At 38.1% G+C, this 14049-nt stretch overlaps 1 protein-coding gene across 1 annotated transcript; it reads right to left on the bottom strand.

The window, feature by feature from the left end:
* Window positions 1-6877: 6877 nt before the first annotated feature.
* On the bottom strand, window positions 6878-9768 carry LOC149822261 (uncharacterized). The gene is made up of 4 exons (XM_089980695.1): window positions 8006-9768; window positions 7620-7880; window positions 7340-7459; window positions 6878-7261 (listed from the first exon to the last, which is right to left on the bottom strand). The coding sequence occupies exons 1-4, from the start codon at window positions 9209-9211 to the stop codon at window positions 7211-7213; spliced, it is 1638 nt and encodes a 545-aa protein (XP_089836821.1). The 5' UTR covers window positions 9212-9768; the 3' UTR covers window positions 6878-7210.
* Between the last annotated feature and the right edge of the window lie 4281 nt (window positions 9769-14049).

Below are 14049 nucleotides of genomic sequence, written 5' to 3'. Positions count from 1 at the left end.
TATAGCATAAGTTTGAGGGGGATTGTTAAGTTATATATATATATATATATATATATATATATATATATATATATATATATATATATTATTGTGTATTCACATATATATATCTGAAATAGGTAAATACCCATTAGAGGTATTTTGGTCTTTTTACCTTCTTGTAACTAGTTGTGTTCACTAGGGACACGAGGGTTTTTTAGTCTTTTTATTTTCTTATTTTTGTCAAGAGAATTATAGTCTTTATAATGCCCTTCTCAAAGAATCGTTGGGAGTGCCCCCAACAGCTATAAATATAGCCATTGGGAGCACTCCCAATGGCCCTTTAGGTCCTCTTTGTATATAAATAGGAAATGAATCCCCTCTTGTAATTCATGCTTGTTCTCAAGCATTTTATCAATACCAATTATATATTTTTTATGTTTCTCTCTTGCCCATAAGTGGTATTGTGATTGTGTTTGTATCTTGACCCATAAGTGATCTTTGTTTGTGTGTGTTGTACTTGCCCATAAGAAGCATTTGCTTGTGTTCTTTGTATTTCATTACAAGGACCACCTTATATGGGCTTACACAGGCAACAAGAGCATGATTTGAAAATTTTAACACGCCTAGTAGGTCTCTTGGATTTGAGCAGGGCTAACATGATCCAGCCTTATTTTTATCATCCTCATGTAAAGGAAAGTGTATATAATATGTGGATGACATGATTATTATAGGTCAAGACTTGCAGAAGTAGAGGATGCCAAGCAAAATTTGGCAAGTATTTTTGAGATAAAAGACCTGGATAACTTGAACTTGGTTTGAAAATTGCATATTCAAGAAGAGTATTTTACTTAACACAACACAAGTATGCAACTGATATGGTTGTGAACGCAAGGCTGGTAGATGACTCTAAGAAAGTTGTCTCTCTTATGGAAGCAAATGCAAAGTTAAGGGCAACATATGGTGTTGAGCTAGAGGACCAGTCATAGACAACTTGTTGAAAGCTTGATATACCTGACTATATCTAGGTCAAATATTACTTATGCAATTTATGTGGTTAGTCAATTCGTGAACTCTTCCAGGCCGGTTTATCTTGTTACTATTCTCAGGATCATTAGATATATGACACCATGTCATTTGACATGTTTTTCTCTGCGTCCTTTACCACATGTCTTCGAGCCTTTTGTGATGCAGTCTTTGGAGGATCTACTGAAGACCATTTCTCTACCACAGAGTTTTGTGTCTATTGAAAGCTCCCTAATTTCATGGAAGAACAAAATGAGTGCTATTCATATTGCAAGGAGTCTAGAATTCCATAAAAGAATAAAGCATATTGAGACATTGTCACTTGAGAGCATATAAAGATGGGGTTATTTTCTTCGAGCATGTGAATTCTTAAGAGCAAATTGTGTGTGTTCACTAAGAGCCTTGCGTCTATGCATTTCAAGACATTCCGCTCCAAACTTAGGATGATTCTTCTTGCATCATCTGAAGTTTGAGGGAGAGTGTTGAGAAATATAATACTTCATTGTATTTTAGTTTGTGCTACCTGTCTTGTATATATCATTATTTATAGGGGTATTTTTGTTTATTTTTATGTGAGTAGTTGTAGAGAATGTTTGTGGGTCATAAGGGCTATTCCAATCCATATTTAGAAATGCCGCTAGTAGCTATAGTGCTGACCATATTTTTGTTGCAACTTTCTCATTCTTCACTTAATGAAGTTTCCCCAAGTTTCTCTTATTCTTGTCCTCTCTTCCTCTTCATGCCGTGGAAAATTAAGCATATTCAGCTTGATCAAGACTTTATTCATGAAAAGGTTGAAAATCATGAGTTTCATCCTTTAGTTTATCAATGGAGAGCAACAAGTTGCAGATATCTTTACTAAGGCCTTGACCTTAGCTAGACATTGGATGTAAGAACAAATTGTCCATGGTTTTAACTTTTAACCCATGTATAATTTGCAGGGGGCTATCAGGCAAGGGGTATTTTGATCATTTTCAGAAGATAGAGAGAGAAGGATGTGTCCTTTACTTCCTTGCCTATATGTCGTTTCTATTATGTGTTATTTTGTGTCATATTGTTGTTTTGGTCTTATTTCCTCATTGTTATAAAGATCAACGGCATTGTCATAATTTAGCCTAAGAAGCTATTATAAAAAATTTCTATACAGGAGGTGGCACCCTAACATGTTATTCAATTGGACGTCCTTTGGGCTGCGATCTCTTCTTTGTGATTCCATGCCACTTTCTCACACCATTCTTGCATCTGCTCTCATGTGACATAGTCCTTCCACCAACTCTCTCTCTCTCTGGCTTTACGATGATCCAGGTCTGACTCAGACTTGAGTCTAAAGGCCTAAACTGACCCAGGTCTGATTCACACTTGGGACTGTTGTAATCCAGGTCTGATTTCACTCAGACCTAGGTCCGTTCTGGCCAAGGCCTCGATCCTATGTCACACGGGTACAGGTATGGGTGTGGGTACGGAGGGTTGACACGACAATTTCAAAAAATACGGGTATGGGGCCATGGCTATATATATAATTATATATAGTGTGGGTCCAATGTAATATCCATATAATAGTTTATAGATCCAAAGCAGTTTTTAGTAAAAGAAAAAACAGTTTTTAGTAAAAAATTAATTTTATTGATGTTTTTAATAAATGTGAGGAGCAGACTGATATTTTTGATAAAGAAAAGGGTTAACTGATATTTTCAATAAAAAAAGTAAAAAAGGTATAATATTAAAAAATTAAAATGAAACATGGGTATAAAAAAAAGAGGGAGGGGCATTTGTCCCACCGTCTCTCTCTCTTTGCGGGTCTAAAACCGAAGAAGAAGAAGGGAGAATGGAGTCCGAAGGAGGAGAAGAAGAAAAATGCAGAAGAGGTACACGTCTCTCTCACCTTCTTCTTTCTTTCTCTTTCCTCTTCTTCTTTTTCTCTCTCACCTTCCTTTTTTTTTTCTCTTTCCTCTTCTTCTCTCTCTCTCACCTTCTTTCTTTTTCTTTACTCTTCTTCTTCTCTCTCTCAACGAGATAGAGAGAGAAAGGGGAGTAAACGATGGGGGGTTAGGGTTAGGGCACGGGGAGAGAGCCAAGAGAGAGGGTTTTGATCGGGCCAGGTAAAAAAAGACCTGAACGGGTCGGGTCTTCGTTGGACCTGACCCAGCGCAGTGCAGGACCCAGCGTACCCGCATTGCACCCAATGGTGGTACAGCACCCTTTTAGGCATGTCTATGTTACATAGACTGGATCAAACCTAGGTTGAAAGCAGACTAATATATATATATATATATATATATATATATATATATATATATATATATATATATATATATATATATGAGCAATGTGTAGCTTTCATATCGTTTACCTTCCAAACTATCCTAGACACCTTAAAAAACACACTTGCATGTGTTTTTTGTTTAATCTTAACCCGTAGATGTGATCTCTAAACCCATAGATGTCATCTCTATGCTTTATTTAGTAGAAAACATGTATTAGTTTAACCATTTTTCATGTTTAGACGCATTTGTAGCTAAACAAAAAAAACAATGGTTCATATTACACAAAAAACTTGATTAACTAAAAATCAAGAATTCTGGTTAAATTGATTCAATCCAAAACATGTTTTTTAGTAAATAAGTAATGATAAACCAGAGTTACCGGAAGCGCCTAGGCAAAAGGGGAAGCGCGCTTTGGAAGCGCCCTTTTTTTGGGAAGTGTGCTTCCCTTTTATGGGAACCGCGTCCCCCTTTTATGGGAAATGTGCTTCCCCCACGTTTCCCCCCACGCTTCCCCCTCGCTTCCTCATTTTTTTCATTTTTCCGCTTCCCCCTCGCTTCTGGTTCGCTTCCTAAGTCGCTTCCGGTTCGCTTCCTAGGTCGCTTCCGAGACGGTTCGGAATTTTCTTCTAAGTGGTCCCACGCTTCCCCGCTTCCTAAATTTTTGAAAGTGCCTCTCTTCCTGCTCCCGCTTCCCGTATCGCTTCCCGCTCCCGCTCCCGCTTCCTTGGCTGGTAACTCTGTGATAAACACATCTGCAGGTTTGGATAAGCAAAAATAGCGTGCAAGTACATTTTTTAAAAGGGTCTAGGACGGCTTGGGAGATAAATGGTCTGGAAGCTACAAACCTCTCTCTCTCTCTCTCTCTCTCTCTCTCTCTCTATCTATATATATATATATATATATATATATATAGAGAGAGAGAGAGAGAGAAAGAGCATCCCTGAAATTGCAATCTCGCACCCTTCGCACCTGCACATGTACCCACATCTATGTGACGTAGTTGTGGCGTTAGGCACTGCACCTCTCCATTAAACCCAACCATTCCTTCAATCTCATCCGCCTTCGGATTTCTATGTAGAATCACCTTCTAACCACCTTCTGCTAAGTGCAAAACAACATTATGAGACCAGTTTTCTCCTGAATCTAGCTAAGAGATAAAAGCCTCAGATCTTCCATTCCATTAGCCATGGAACACTTCAAAATGACAACTTTTATCTGTTCCGCAGTCTTGCTTTCACATTTTCTTTAAAGTCTTCTACATATGCTTCAGCTAGCCTTTCCAAACCCTGAAATGATTTGTCCAACTCTTATTCTATAACCACCCCTAGGGCCAGGCCCTTATGCCATGCTTAGCTTTAAGAGCTTAGCCACCTAATATTTACATCAAACAATTGCCACAAGCATTCATATATAATATCTTGTTCATTAATATAAGGTCCTTGATTACAAACACACCTATATTCCATTATTCCTAAGCAAGGTCATGCACTTCCAAGAAGCAAACTCAAACATACAGCTCCTATAGGGATGTAGAAGGTTCAGATTTGGGTTGGATATCCAGCCCAATCAACATTTAACTTCCCTAGATGGAAGAAATGGTTGCATCTTTTCACCCCTTTGTTCATATATGAAAGATATCATGTTGATATACTCCCTGGTAATGGTGTTATCTCTTCAATGGTTCTCATGAACACACAGCATTCCACTATGGATTACAGATGGCAAAGTTGTGAATCATGTGAATCCTACCACAAGAAATTTTCCTCTTTGATCCGATATTATGGTAGTGGAGATGTATTACCTAACCATCATATGGGGAATCCAGTGACCCTATCTCTGGGTATCTTTACCCAACATTTTTCCTTGAATCTATAACTGAAAAGAGCATAAATAGCCCTAATCTTTACTTTGACTTTTACACAAAAATGAATTTTAGTTCGAAGAGAACCCTCCTTGAAAGAGCAAGGACATTTACCTAGTACATCATTCCAAAATTTAGTTGTTGATAACCCAAGGTGTTCACTGTCCCAATCTTGGTAGATTGATAAAATTAAAGTGTCAGCATCCAGCAAGATTTAAGTATTTTAAGCTTTGGCATCACACCTTCCTCAATGCACGAGAACCTTTATACTTAGATCACAACCAAAATTTAACTATTCACTTGCTTAATCATCATGTTTCATTTGAAAAAGATAAAAGATTTTTCATGAGAAATAAAAATGAATATAAGTAACCCCTAAGAATTGATAAAATCCATAGTATTAGCTCTGCCTGGTTCACTCTAGATCATACTCATGGTATTATGCTTTTTTAATGATTAATTTAATGAATATTCTTCCTAACATCATTTTCATTCATTTATTGAAGCAAACTTTTGCAAACCCACCACTCAATTAAGCACTACACTTATGTGGGAGCACAATATTCAGACTCGTGCGTTTAGGATGAAAAGTGCAATTTAATTTCATCAATAGACTAGCTTCTAAACAATAGGACAAACAATGATGCATGAGAGTAATATTCCACATTTATTAGACTGGGGGATTTTAACCAATTTCTGTCACACAAACACTTCTCAGCATATACAAACCATGTCAGCATAATAGCATACAAAATAGGTCATAACACTCCATTAACAGTATCCAACACTATGTCTGACTTATGATGTTGATTCTTCAATTCTTTTTATAATTTGTCATTAATGTAACCACCTTTTAAGTTTGATTTTGTGAATGGAATGTAACAACATTTTATTGCTCAATGATCAAGCGTTAATTGGGTTAATTGTAACCTAATACAGTAAAGCAGCATCTAACATATAATTAGATATAAACATATACTCTTGTCTTGCTTTTTTCATACAATTGTCATCTCCATGTCAAGTATCATATCGTATTCCATGTTGTGTCCATGTGATGTAGCATAATCATACATGTAGATGGACTACCATCAACTACTATAGAATGAGTAGTTCCATATTTCTTGCATGGTCAACCTTCCATGGGATGCAAAATCTATGGCTACATTTGCTTTGGTCCTAATAATGAGTCTTGGAAGAAATAAAATTGGAATGGAAAGCTGTATCTGCTGTGGTTTTACGCAGGCCAGGGTTTCACTTGACTGCCATCTCCCAGAAGGAAGCTTAAATTAAGTGAATACATGGCACTTATTTATCCGATGACTTTTTTAAGGAGTATGGACAGTTAATTATGACAACTCCTAGTCTTATGGAAACTCAAAACTTCCTACACCTGTTTCTAGCTAAGGCAAGCGAAAGAATTAATATTTGATGGATGGTAGTTGTTTCATGGTGGAAAGTGGAGAGTTGGGCTCGAAGGCATTAAAATTGCTAAGTTGAAAAGAATCTGTTTAAAGCATTTAGCAGAAAATAGTGACAATTTTGGTCACACAAGAGCTGCAAGACGAGATCTATGTGTGTTTGTTCATGTTATCATAAGAATGTGTACATGCCTGTATGCAAGCAACATGACTAAAAAATCAAATAGGAAATTCATTATACTAGCAAATAACCCACCCACATAAAGAATAAATTTAAGTTAGCATCCCTTACCAACTGATTGCAACATCTGCACAGGAACACTAACATATGCACAGTAAGAAATAGCAACATTATTGTACAGAAACAGAAGCATTTACAATGTTGGGTTGAGTGACCACAATGGCCATAGACACGGGATGACTTACAAAGAGCTGAATATGCTAGGAAGCAAACAGAAGAACCTAGTTCTAACATTAAGTGTGTATTCAGTATCAAAGCCACATAGGGACTCGATTCTGGGAAGTTGTAATAATCACAACAATTATTACAGACATCAATATGCACATAACCTTCACCTAGAAACCTGATTCTGTGATAGCTACAGAAGACAACCAGATAGAACCTTAATGATTGGAAATGGACAAATATCAAGTGAGGAATACTAGTCATCCACCCGATAAAAGTAAAGCAATTTCAGAGGGGACACCATATCCTGCAAGCACAAAAGCACATTCAAATCATAGTTAATACTTTTCCAACAAGTGCTAACTTAAAAACCTTGTATGCAAACCTGAACGTTCTCCTGTAAGCCAGATTCAAAATAGAGGCCCGTTGAGCATTTATCCAGAATTTCAGGATGATTCATCCATGCCTTATGGGACTGAATTGTCTTTATCACCCAGACAAACATCTGAAAATAAAGGAGTCATTGTTAGGTGTGATAAATAACTTCTAAACTTGAATGTGAATCCAGCATCACCATAATTCTTGATTCTCCATATAGGAACAATGAAGAAGAACAAATACAAAAAAAAGTTTACTTGAATGGCTACAAATACAAAAGGACAGACCTCAGAAAGAGGTACCCTTGGAACCTCTAGCTGATCTTCAACTTTGAGGCCGGTGCCCTGGCACTCGGGACAAAAAACAGAAGAGATTGTGCTGAAGGTTGAACTCCCATTTCTTGTTTGTCCTCCATCGGGCTCAAAGGCGGCCTGCTTCTTGGATACAGTATTAGATCGTCTGTTTGTGGATTTTGAACTAAACCATACTTTTGACTCGCAGAAAAGAATCCAGTGAATGAGACATGATATGTGAAAGACATGGAATGCCTGCAAACCGAATTATAACATTTTTACATCAGAGCAAGTTCAAGCTAACTGCCACCATCGGAATAAGACCAACAAAGGGGAAAGAGAAAAGAAGGGGTGGACAGGAGCGTATCATATAGATTTACCCCATGTGTGTTTCTACTGCTGCAGGCGAGGTTTCCAGTCTTTTTGTTGAGGAGAGTGGCAACATCTTTACCACGGAGCATCCTTTGCTGACAAACACCACACAGTCTTTCAGATGCCAACCGCTGTCTTTTTCTTAACTCTTTTCTCAAAGCCCTGTTTGAGACAACCCTTACCCGCTGAATCCTATCATCACATCCATTTGATGCTAAGACGATACTGCCTTCGTTGCCTGATTGAAAACCTGGACCTTCATTGGCGGAATCGCCTGAAACCACGTGATCTTCACCGAACGAGCCACGAGAATCATCCGAGGAACTGGTGAGGCTGTTCCATCGTCCAACAGGTGAACCCTTTCTCTTTGTTCCAGTGTTGTCTCCATTCACAACTTCCGCACCAGAAATACACAGAGGATTTAGGTCACTTCCAATTCCTTCTCTCCCAAGATCGTCCGAGTATGGGAAAGTAACAACAGCAAAATCGCACTCTGGCAATGCAACATCCCCATCCATATCATTTGCAACGTCTTGACCCAACCAACCACACCATATTTTACCAATCCCATCGTTTTTCGCGACCCTAATGTCGATATCCCCATATCCAAGAAACCGCACCCACAGCTTAGATAGTTCTTCCTTGCGCAGAACCCCTGAAATCACAAGACTGCCTGCCTCTTCATGCTGTAGTCTTTTCAGTTTTTTATCATGGCCGTTCGAATCAAGCTGCAAAGCCGCGTCCCTCAAACATGAAATCTGCCCGGTTGAATTCGATACGGGGAATACATTTTCAGAAGCATCCGGCTCCCGTTCGTTGTTGCCAAGAGCAAGCCCTAAATTTACATTTTCATCGGCACTTGAATCATGTTCATGATCGGTTAGGAAAAGCTGTACATTATTTGCATTACATTTACGTTCAACGGAATTCGTAAGTGCTAGTCGTCTCTCTCGGTCATCGGGATCGTGGAAGAAAAGGACACCATCATTAAAAGGCCAAGGGTTCGAACCCAGAAGCGTAACTTTTGCAGAAGCATACCTTCTCAGATGAAGGTTGCCGCCCAGATGATCAAACAACGCGGAGTCGCTGTAGCAAGGAGTAAGACAAACGGTGCAGAAGAAGATGAACTGCTTACCATCTTCCCTAATCTCCACCGATTGATGACCCAGCGCCCGAACCCCACGAAGGATAGCCTTTGCTGCGCTTTCTCTCATGACGGTCTCCAATCGCTAGTTGCATCTACTCTACATCACACAAAAGCCAAAAGAATCACAAGCCCTCCTCTTGTAAACCCTAAAAGATGAACTCCCCAATCTTTTGACCACCAACTAAATCAACACTGCCTGAATTCCGAGAAACACTTCAGCAAAACCGCGTTCCACCGCCAATAATCCATACAAAAGGTCCATTCATCCCTCGCTCCTGTTCAGTAAAATTAGGAGGAAGTCTTGGAATTCTGACTCGCACGGAAAAGCAGCCCTAGAAGAAGGGAAACCGCAGAAGCAAGCCAGAGAAGGAGTTCCGCTTGTTCGCGACCAATCCCTTAACAAGCACGACTGCGTAAGGCCACCCAAAACGGTCGCTTAAACCTGGAGAACACGGGTTTCCGCGGAGAGGAAGATCGCCTGTTTCCATCATCGTCGGATACGAGCGAGCGTGCAGCAAAACCCTCTTCTTCCATCATCACCATTTTTTCCTGTTTTCTTGGCATGCGAATCCTCTTCTGCTGGAGGTGGAGCCGAGTAGGACGGCCGAACCCTAATTTTTTCACACCGTTGGCAATTATTGCTTCTTTCTTATTTGGACAATAACGGAAAATAAATAATGCATTTAAGATTACTGCACAAAACCTATCCAGATGTTATTGACCAAAGGTTAACAAAGATGTAAGCAAAAAAAATTTATAAAAATAAATAAATGCTATTAATCAATCTTGTTAAAATCGATTCACCGGTTTCTTAAAAAAAAAAACTTTCAATCGAATTGTTTGTGAATGGCAGCTTTTTACCATCAAATGACATATGTTATTAAACAATAAAAATATTAAACAATATCTTAACCTTTTAAAAATATTTAAAAAATAAATTGAAATGACAGGTAAATCGACCCCCCTTTTGAACTGATTCGTTCTGAATTGACACATTCAGGCCAATTCAAACTCATTCGATCAATGTTTTCATTATCTCCCGAATCCTTTGGCCACCGATTCAGCTATATCTGCCATACCGATACTCAAGTGAATCGTTTTGTATAGGCTCAAAAATAATAAAAATTATTATGTGTTAATCATATCGTAATTCAGGCTTGCAGGGTATCAATTTTATGCCGAAATGATGCGTATCAGCCCATACAGGCCGATACGCACCGATACTGATAACATTGGATTCGATCTAAATAGGCCGATTTTGACTGACAACATTGCTATTAATAACTGTGAAAGAAACTGCATTGGGAAGATAAAAATGATTTTAAAGGGCCGGAGGTTATAACTCTAGATCCGAAGAAATAGAGAAATAAAACTTGCAATGTCCACCTCATGATTAAGCATAATGGTGATGACGATGATGATGAGATAATTCGTTGTGCAGTGAAATCTCTATCATGCTTCTTTTATTTGGGTAGGTGGGCACGGCCACATTGACTTTTCAAGTCTAAGTAAACTCCAAGTTAAAAAATATGTTTATATCCATGACTAGGGATGGCAGTGGGGCGGGGGACAAGGTCTCCACCCCCGCCCCCACCTCAAGATTTTATCCTCCACCCCCGTACCGCCTCCCTGTTTCATGTCCTCCACCCCCGCCTTCATCCCCGTTTCATGTCCTCCATCCCCGGTTCAAACGGGGATCGTGGCGGGGAAAAGTGCACGTCCATCCCTGCCTCCACCCCCGGACGGGGGTGGATTTTAACCTTCGTCCCCGCCTCCATCCCCTAAACCCCAGCGTGCCTTCCAAAAAATCCAAACTGCTAATTAAGTTCTCATGCTTTTAGTAAAAGATTTAGACTATGTTTGGGAGCATTGAATCAAAGGTTGAATTGTGGTTTTTGAGTGCTCTCATACTCTTTTCTTGTTTGGGAAAAGTGGTATTGCTGAAACAAGGCGTTGGGATTGGTGTTGGCAAGCCTAACACCACACCTGTCGATGTTTTTGGCAACTCCATCTCCAAATATCACATTGGCAAAATGGTATTTTGGCAACATATTGAAACAGTGTTTCGATCCCATTGCAAGGCTCCCAAACATAGCCTTAAAAGCACTGAGACCTCTTTCCGAATGCACCCTTCCCAAGTTGCACCGCCTCCCTTGTATTGCACAAATCCTATTATGTCCAACTTTTTTGGTCTTCCACCTCCTTCGATCAGTGTTCTATGTCTCCAGTGAGCTCTTTTTTGTTTTTTTATGCCATGTGCACTTATGTGGTCTTTCACTCTTGTTGTGAACGTGTGTGTTGTGATTGAGTTTGCCACTGGGTCAAAAATTTGTAGCAAGGTCTTTTACCGATCTTCAACCTAGGAAAATCAGGTCAAACCTTAGTTTTTTTATCAAATCTTTGTTTTTGGGTCTTGGGCTTGTGGCTCCCGTACTTGTGTTTTTTTTTCTGCTTTTGAGTGTTTGTTTGTTGTGTTTAGATTTGGATATGCCTTTTGAAGGTCTCATTTTGGATCCAATATTTGATCTATTTCTTGAGTCTATTTTCTCACGTGAAAACATTTTCTCACAAAACCTTAGAGTTTTGCACATTTATTTTCCGTTTTAAAAGGCAGAAACCCTATGTAGACTTAGTGTTTTCTTATTTGTTTTAGTTTTAAAAAAAACTAAGTTAAAAATCCTTATTGAAGAAATTGCATCCGACTTAGATTTTTCTAAGAAAATATAAACCTCCAACAAGTTAGAAAAAATCACTACGCTTGAGACCTTGTTTGCATTATGTGTATTTTTCAATATCTATCCTCATTTTCTTAGAACTTTGATTGTATAACCATCATTTTCATGCTTACTTTTTTTAAACCCTCAGTCCTGTCATATATTTTAGATTTTTGGATCCCCCACTAGTACTATAAGCTATTAGCTTGGGTATATCGGTAGTGAACCAGGAAGATTGAGAACATACCCACACATATCAGGAACCATAGTTTGAGTATATAGTGAAAGGTTCGATAAGAAGAAACCCCTTCCTATTAGATCCTACTTAGAGCAATGATACATCTTTTATGAAATAGATTTTCAAAACAATATTTTCAATCAAAAGGTTTGTGCAAACTGTGCATCAAATCATAAAAATCGACTCGCACGAGTGGTAGAGTTTGGGTTGAACTCAAAAAACAGGATAATTACTTTTGTACCCCACACAGAACTACTTTTATTGCCTTAAAATTAAAAATTAATTAATTAACTAAATAAAAGAATGAGTAATGCCCTCTACAGAGGACTTACAAAGAATAATTGATGGTTTTATTACAGACCCAATTAATAAAGAAATAAAATTCTTAATCTAAGAATAAAAGAAAATGTCTTCAGTGCTCGAGCTTCTAGTCCCTTCTTGTTTTGTTGTTATAACATTTTCTTTCTTTTGAAGGCTCCTTGAGGGGCTTGAAGAGCCTTTTGAGGGGATATTTTTGGGACCTCAGAGGGCTCGTTTGAAGGCTCACCGTACATCTGAATGCTTTTTCTGTAAAAATAAAATGATGAGATACAAAAAAAAAGAGAACTACACAAAAATCAAAAGTTAGTATAAAGAAAAATCATAAAAATATGAATTAAACTAACACAAAATGACCACCTACACTACAAGACAAAATAACATAACTAACTATTAACTAATCAAAAATTAACATGAACCTAACTACTAAAAGATAAATTAGCAAAACAAACTAACTAATTAACAAGAACAATTTATGAAACTAACAAAGAACCCACTAAACTAATGAATTACCAAAAGAAAAGTGAATAGTATCTAGCATGAAATACACTAACTAATTGAATCCACACTAATGACTTGAAACAATCAAACGACCTCTAACAAACTTAATCAAGAAAACATAAATATGATACTTAAGTAGACTAAGACAGTTTAATCTTTCTAATTCTTTGAAAACATTAAGACACCACAAATAACACAAGCTAAAGAAAACTAACTTACGCAAAGCAATACTACTTACGAATGAACAAGAATAATTAAATCTAACTAACTATTGCAATAACCTACCGTGACATATACTAACTAGACCCTACTATTCGCATTATTGTTAATGGCAGATATATACTAATATATATATATATATATATATATATATATATATATGCACCCAACTTTGTATCGCACATGACTGATCAGATTTTGCATAAATGCTTTTGATCTCACGTTACGCCCACTGATCAAAATACTCAGGATCGTGATCAGACGGTCACAGTGGTAGTGATCTTGCAAACTGACTCCAACGTGAATGCAAAGTTTGTGTGATCCGATGCATACGTAGTTTGAAAATCGCACAAACAACCATGCAGGTTGCGGGTCGGGTGTAGTGGAGCACACTACGATGTGCGGTGCAGCCGTATGCTTTTGATGAAAATGAACCAACATGTACCACTACCTTAACACGATTACAATAACATCTATGATTTTTTTTTCTTTTTCAATGAATAAAAAGAAATTGACTATCCTAGATGCTACGAATGCACTATGATTAAACGATGCTATGCTATGCTGATGATAAAAGAAAATATCAATGTTGATGCATGCAATGAGACTAAATGCTACGAAGATGAGGGAGAAGAGGTTAACCTTCAGCTTACCTCCGGCAGATGGGTTGAGAAGAAGAAGTTGGCTTCTTCATTGCAATTAAATGAACTCAACTCTTTCTTAAATGATGGAGGCAAGAAAAATCAGCGACGATGAGGTTTAGAGGAAAGAGTTAATAATAAGAAGAAGAAAGAATAGGGTAGGTAATCGGTTGAGAAGAGAACAACGGGAAGAAGAAGAAGAGGTAGAGTGGAGAGAGATAGGGAAGGCGCAGAAAGCTAGAGGAAAAAAATTCCCCCCTCTTTCTCAAAACCC

This window comes from Nuphar pumila, chromosome 11 (genome assembly GCF_984573655.1).
Source record: "Nuphar pumila chromosome 11, dmNupPumi1.hap1.1, whole genome shotgun sequence".
Lineage (NCBI taxonomy): Eukaryota > Viridiplantae > Streptophyta > Magnoliopsida > Nymphaeales > Nymphaeaceae > Nuphar > Nuphar pumila.
The sequence above is the reverse complement of the archived record's forward strand: the minus strand, read 5'-3'. Positions and strand labels throughout refer to the sequence as shown.

Excerpts from the sequence above, each read along its gene's own strand:
- LOC149822261 (XM_089980695.1), bottom strand. The coding sequence starts at position 9,211 with ATGAGAGAAAGCGCAGCAAAGGCTATCCTTCGTGGGGTTCGGGCGCTG. Across the intron at positions 7,881-8,005 it reads GCAGTAGAAACACACATGGG|GCATTCCATGTCTTTCACAT; the intron begins GTAAATCTATAT and ends TTCGGTTTGCAG. Across the intron at positions 7,262-7,339 it reads GCTTACAGGAGAACGTTCAG|GATATGGTGTCCCCTCTGAA; the intron begins GTTTGCATACAA and ends TTGTGCTTGCAG.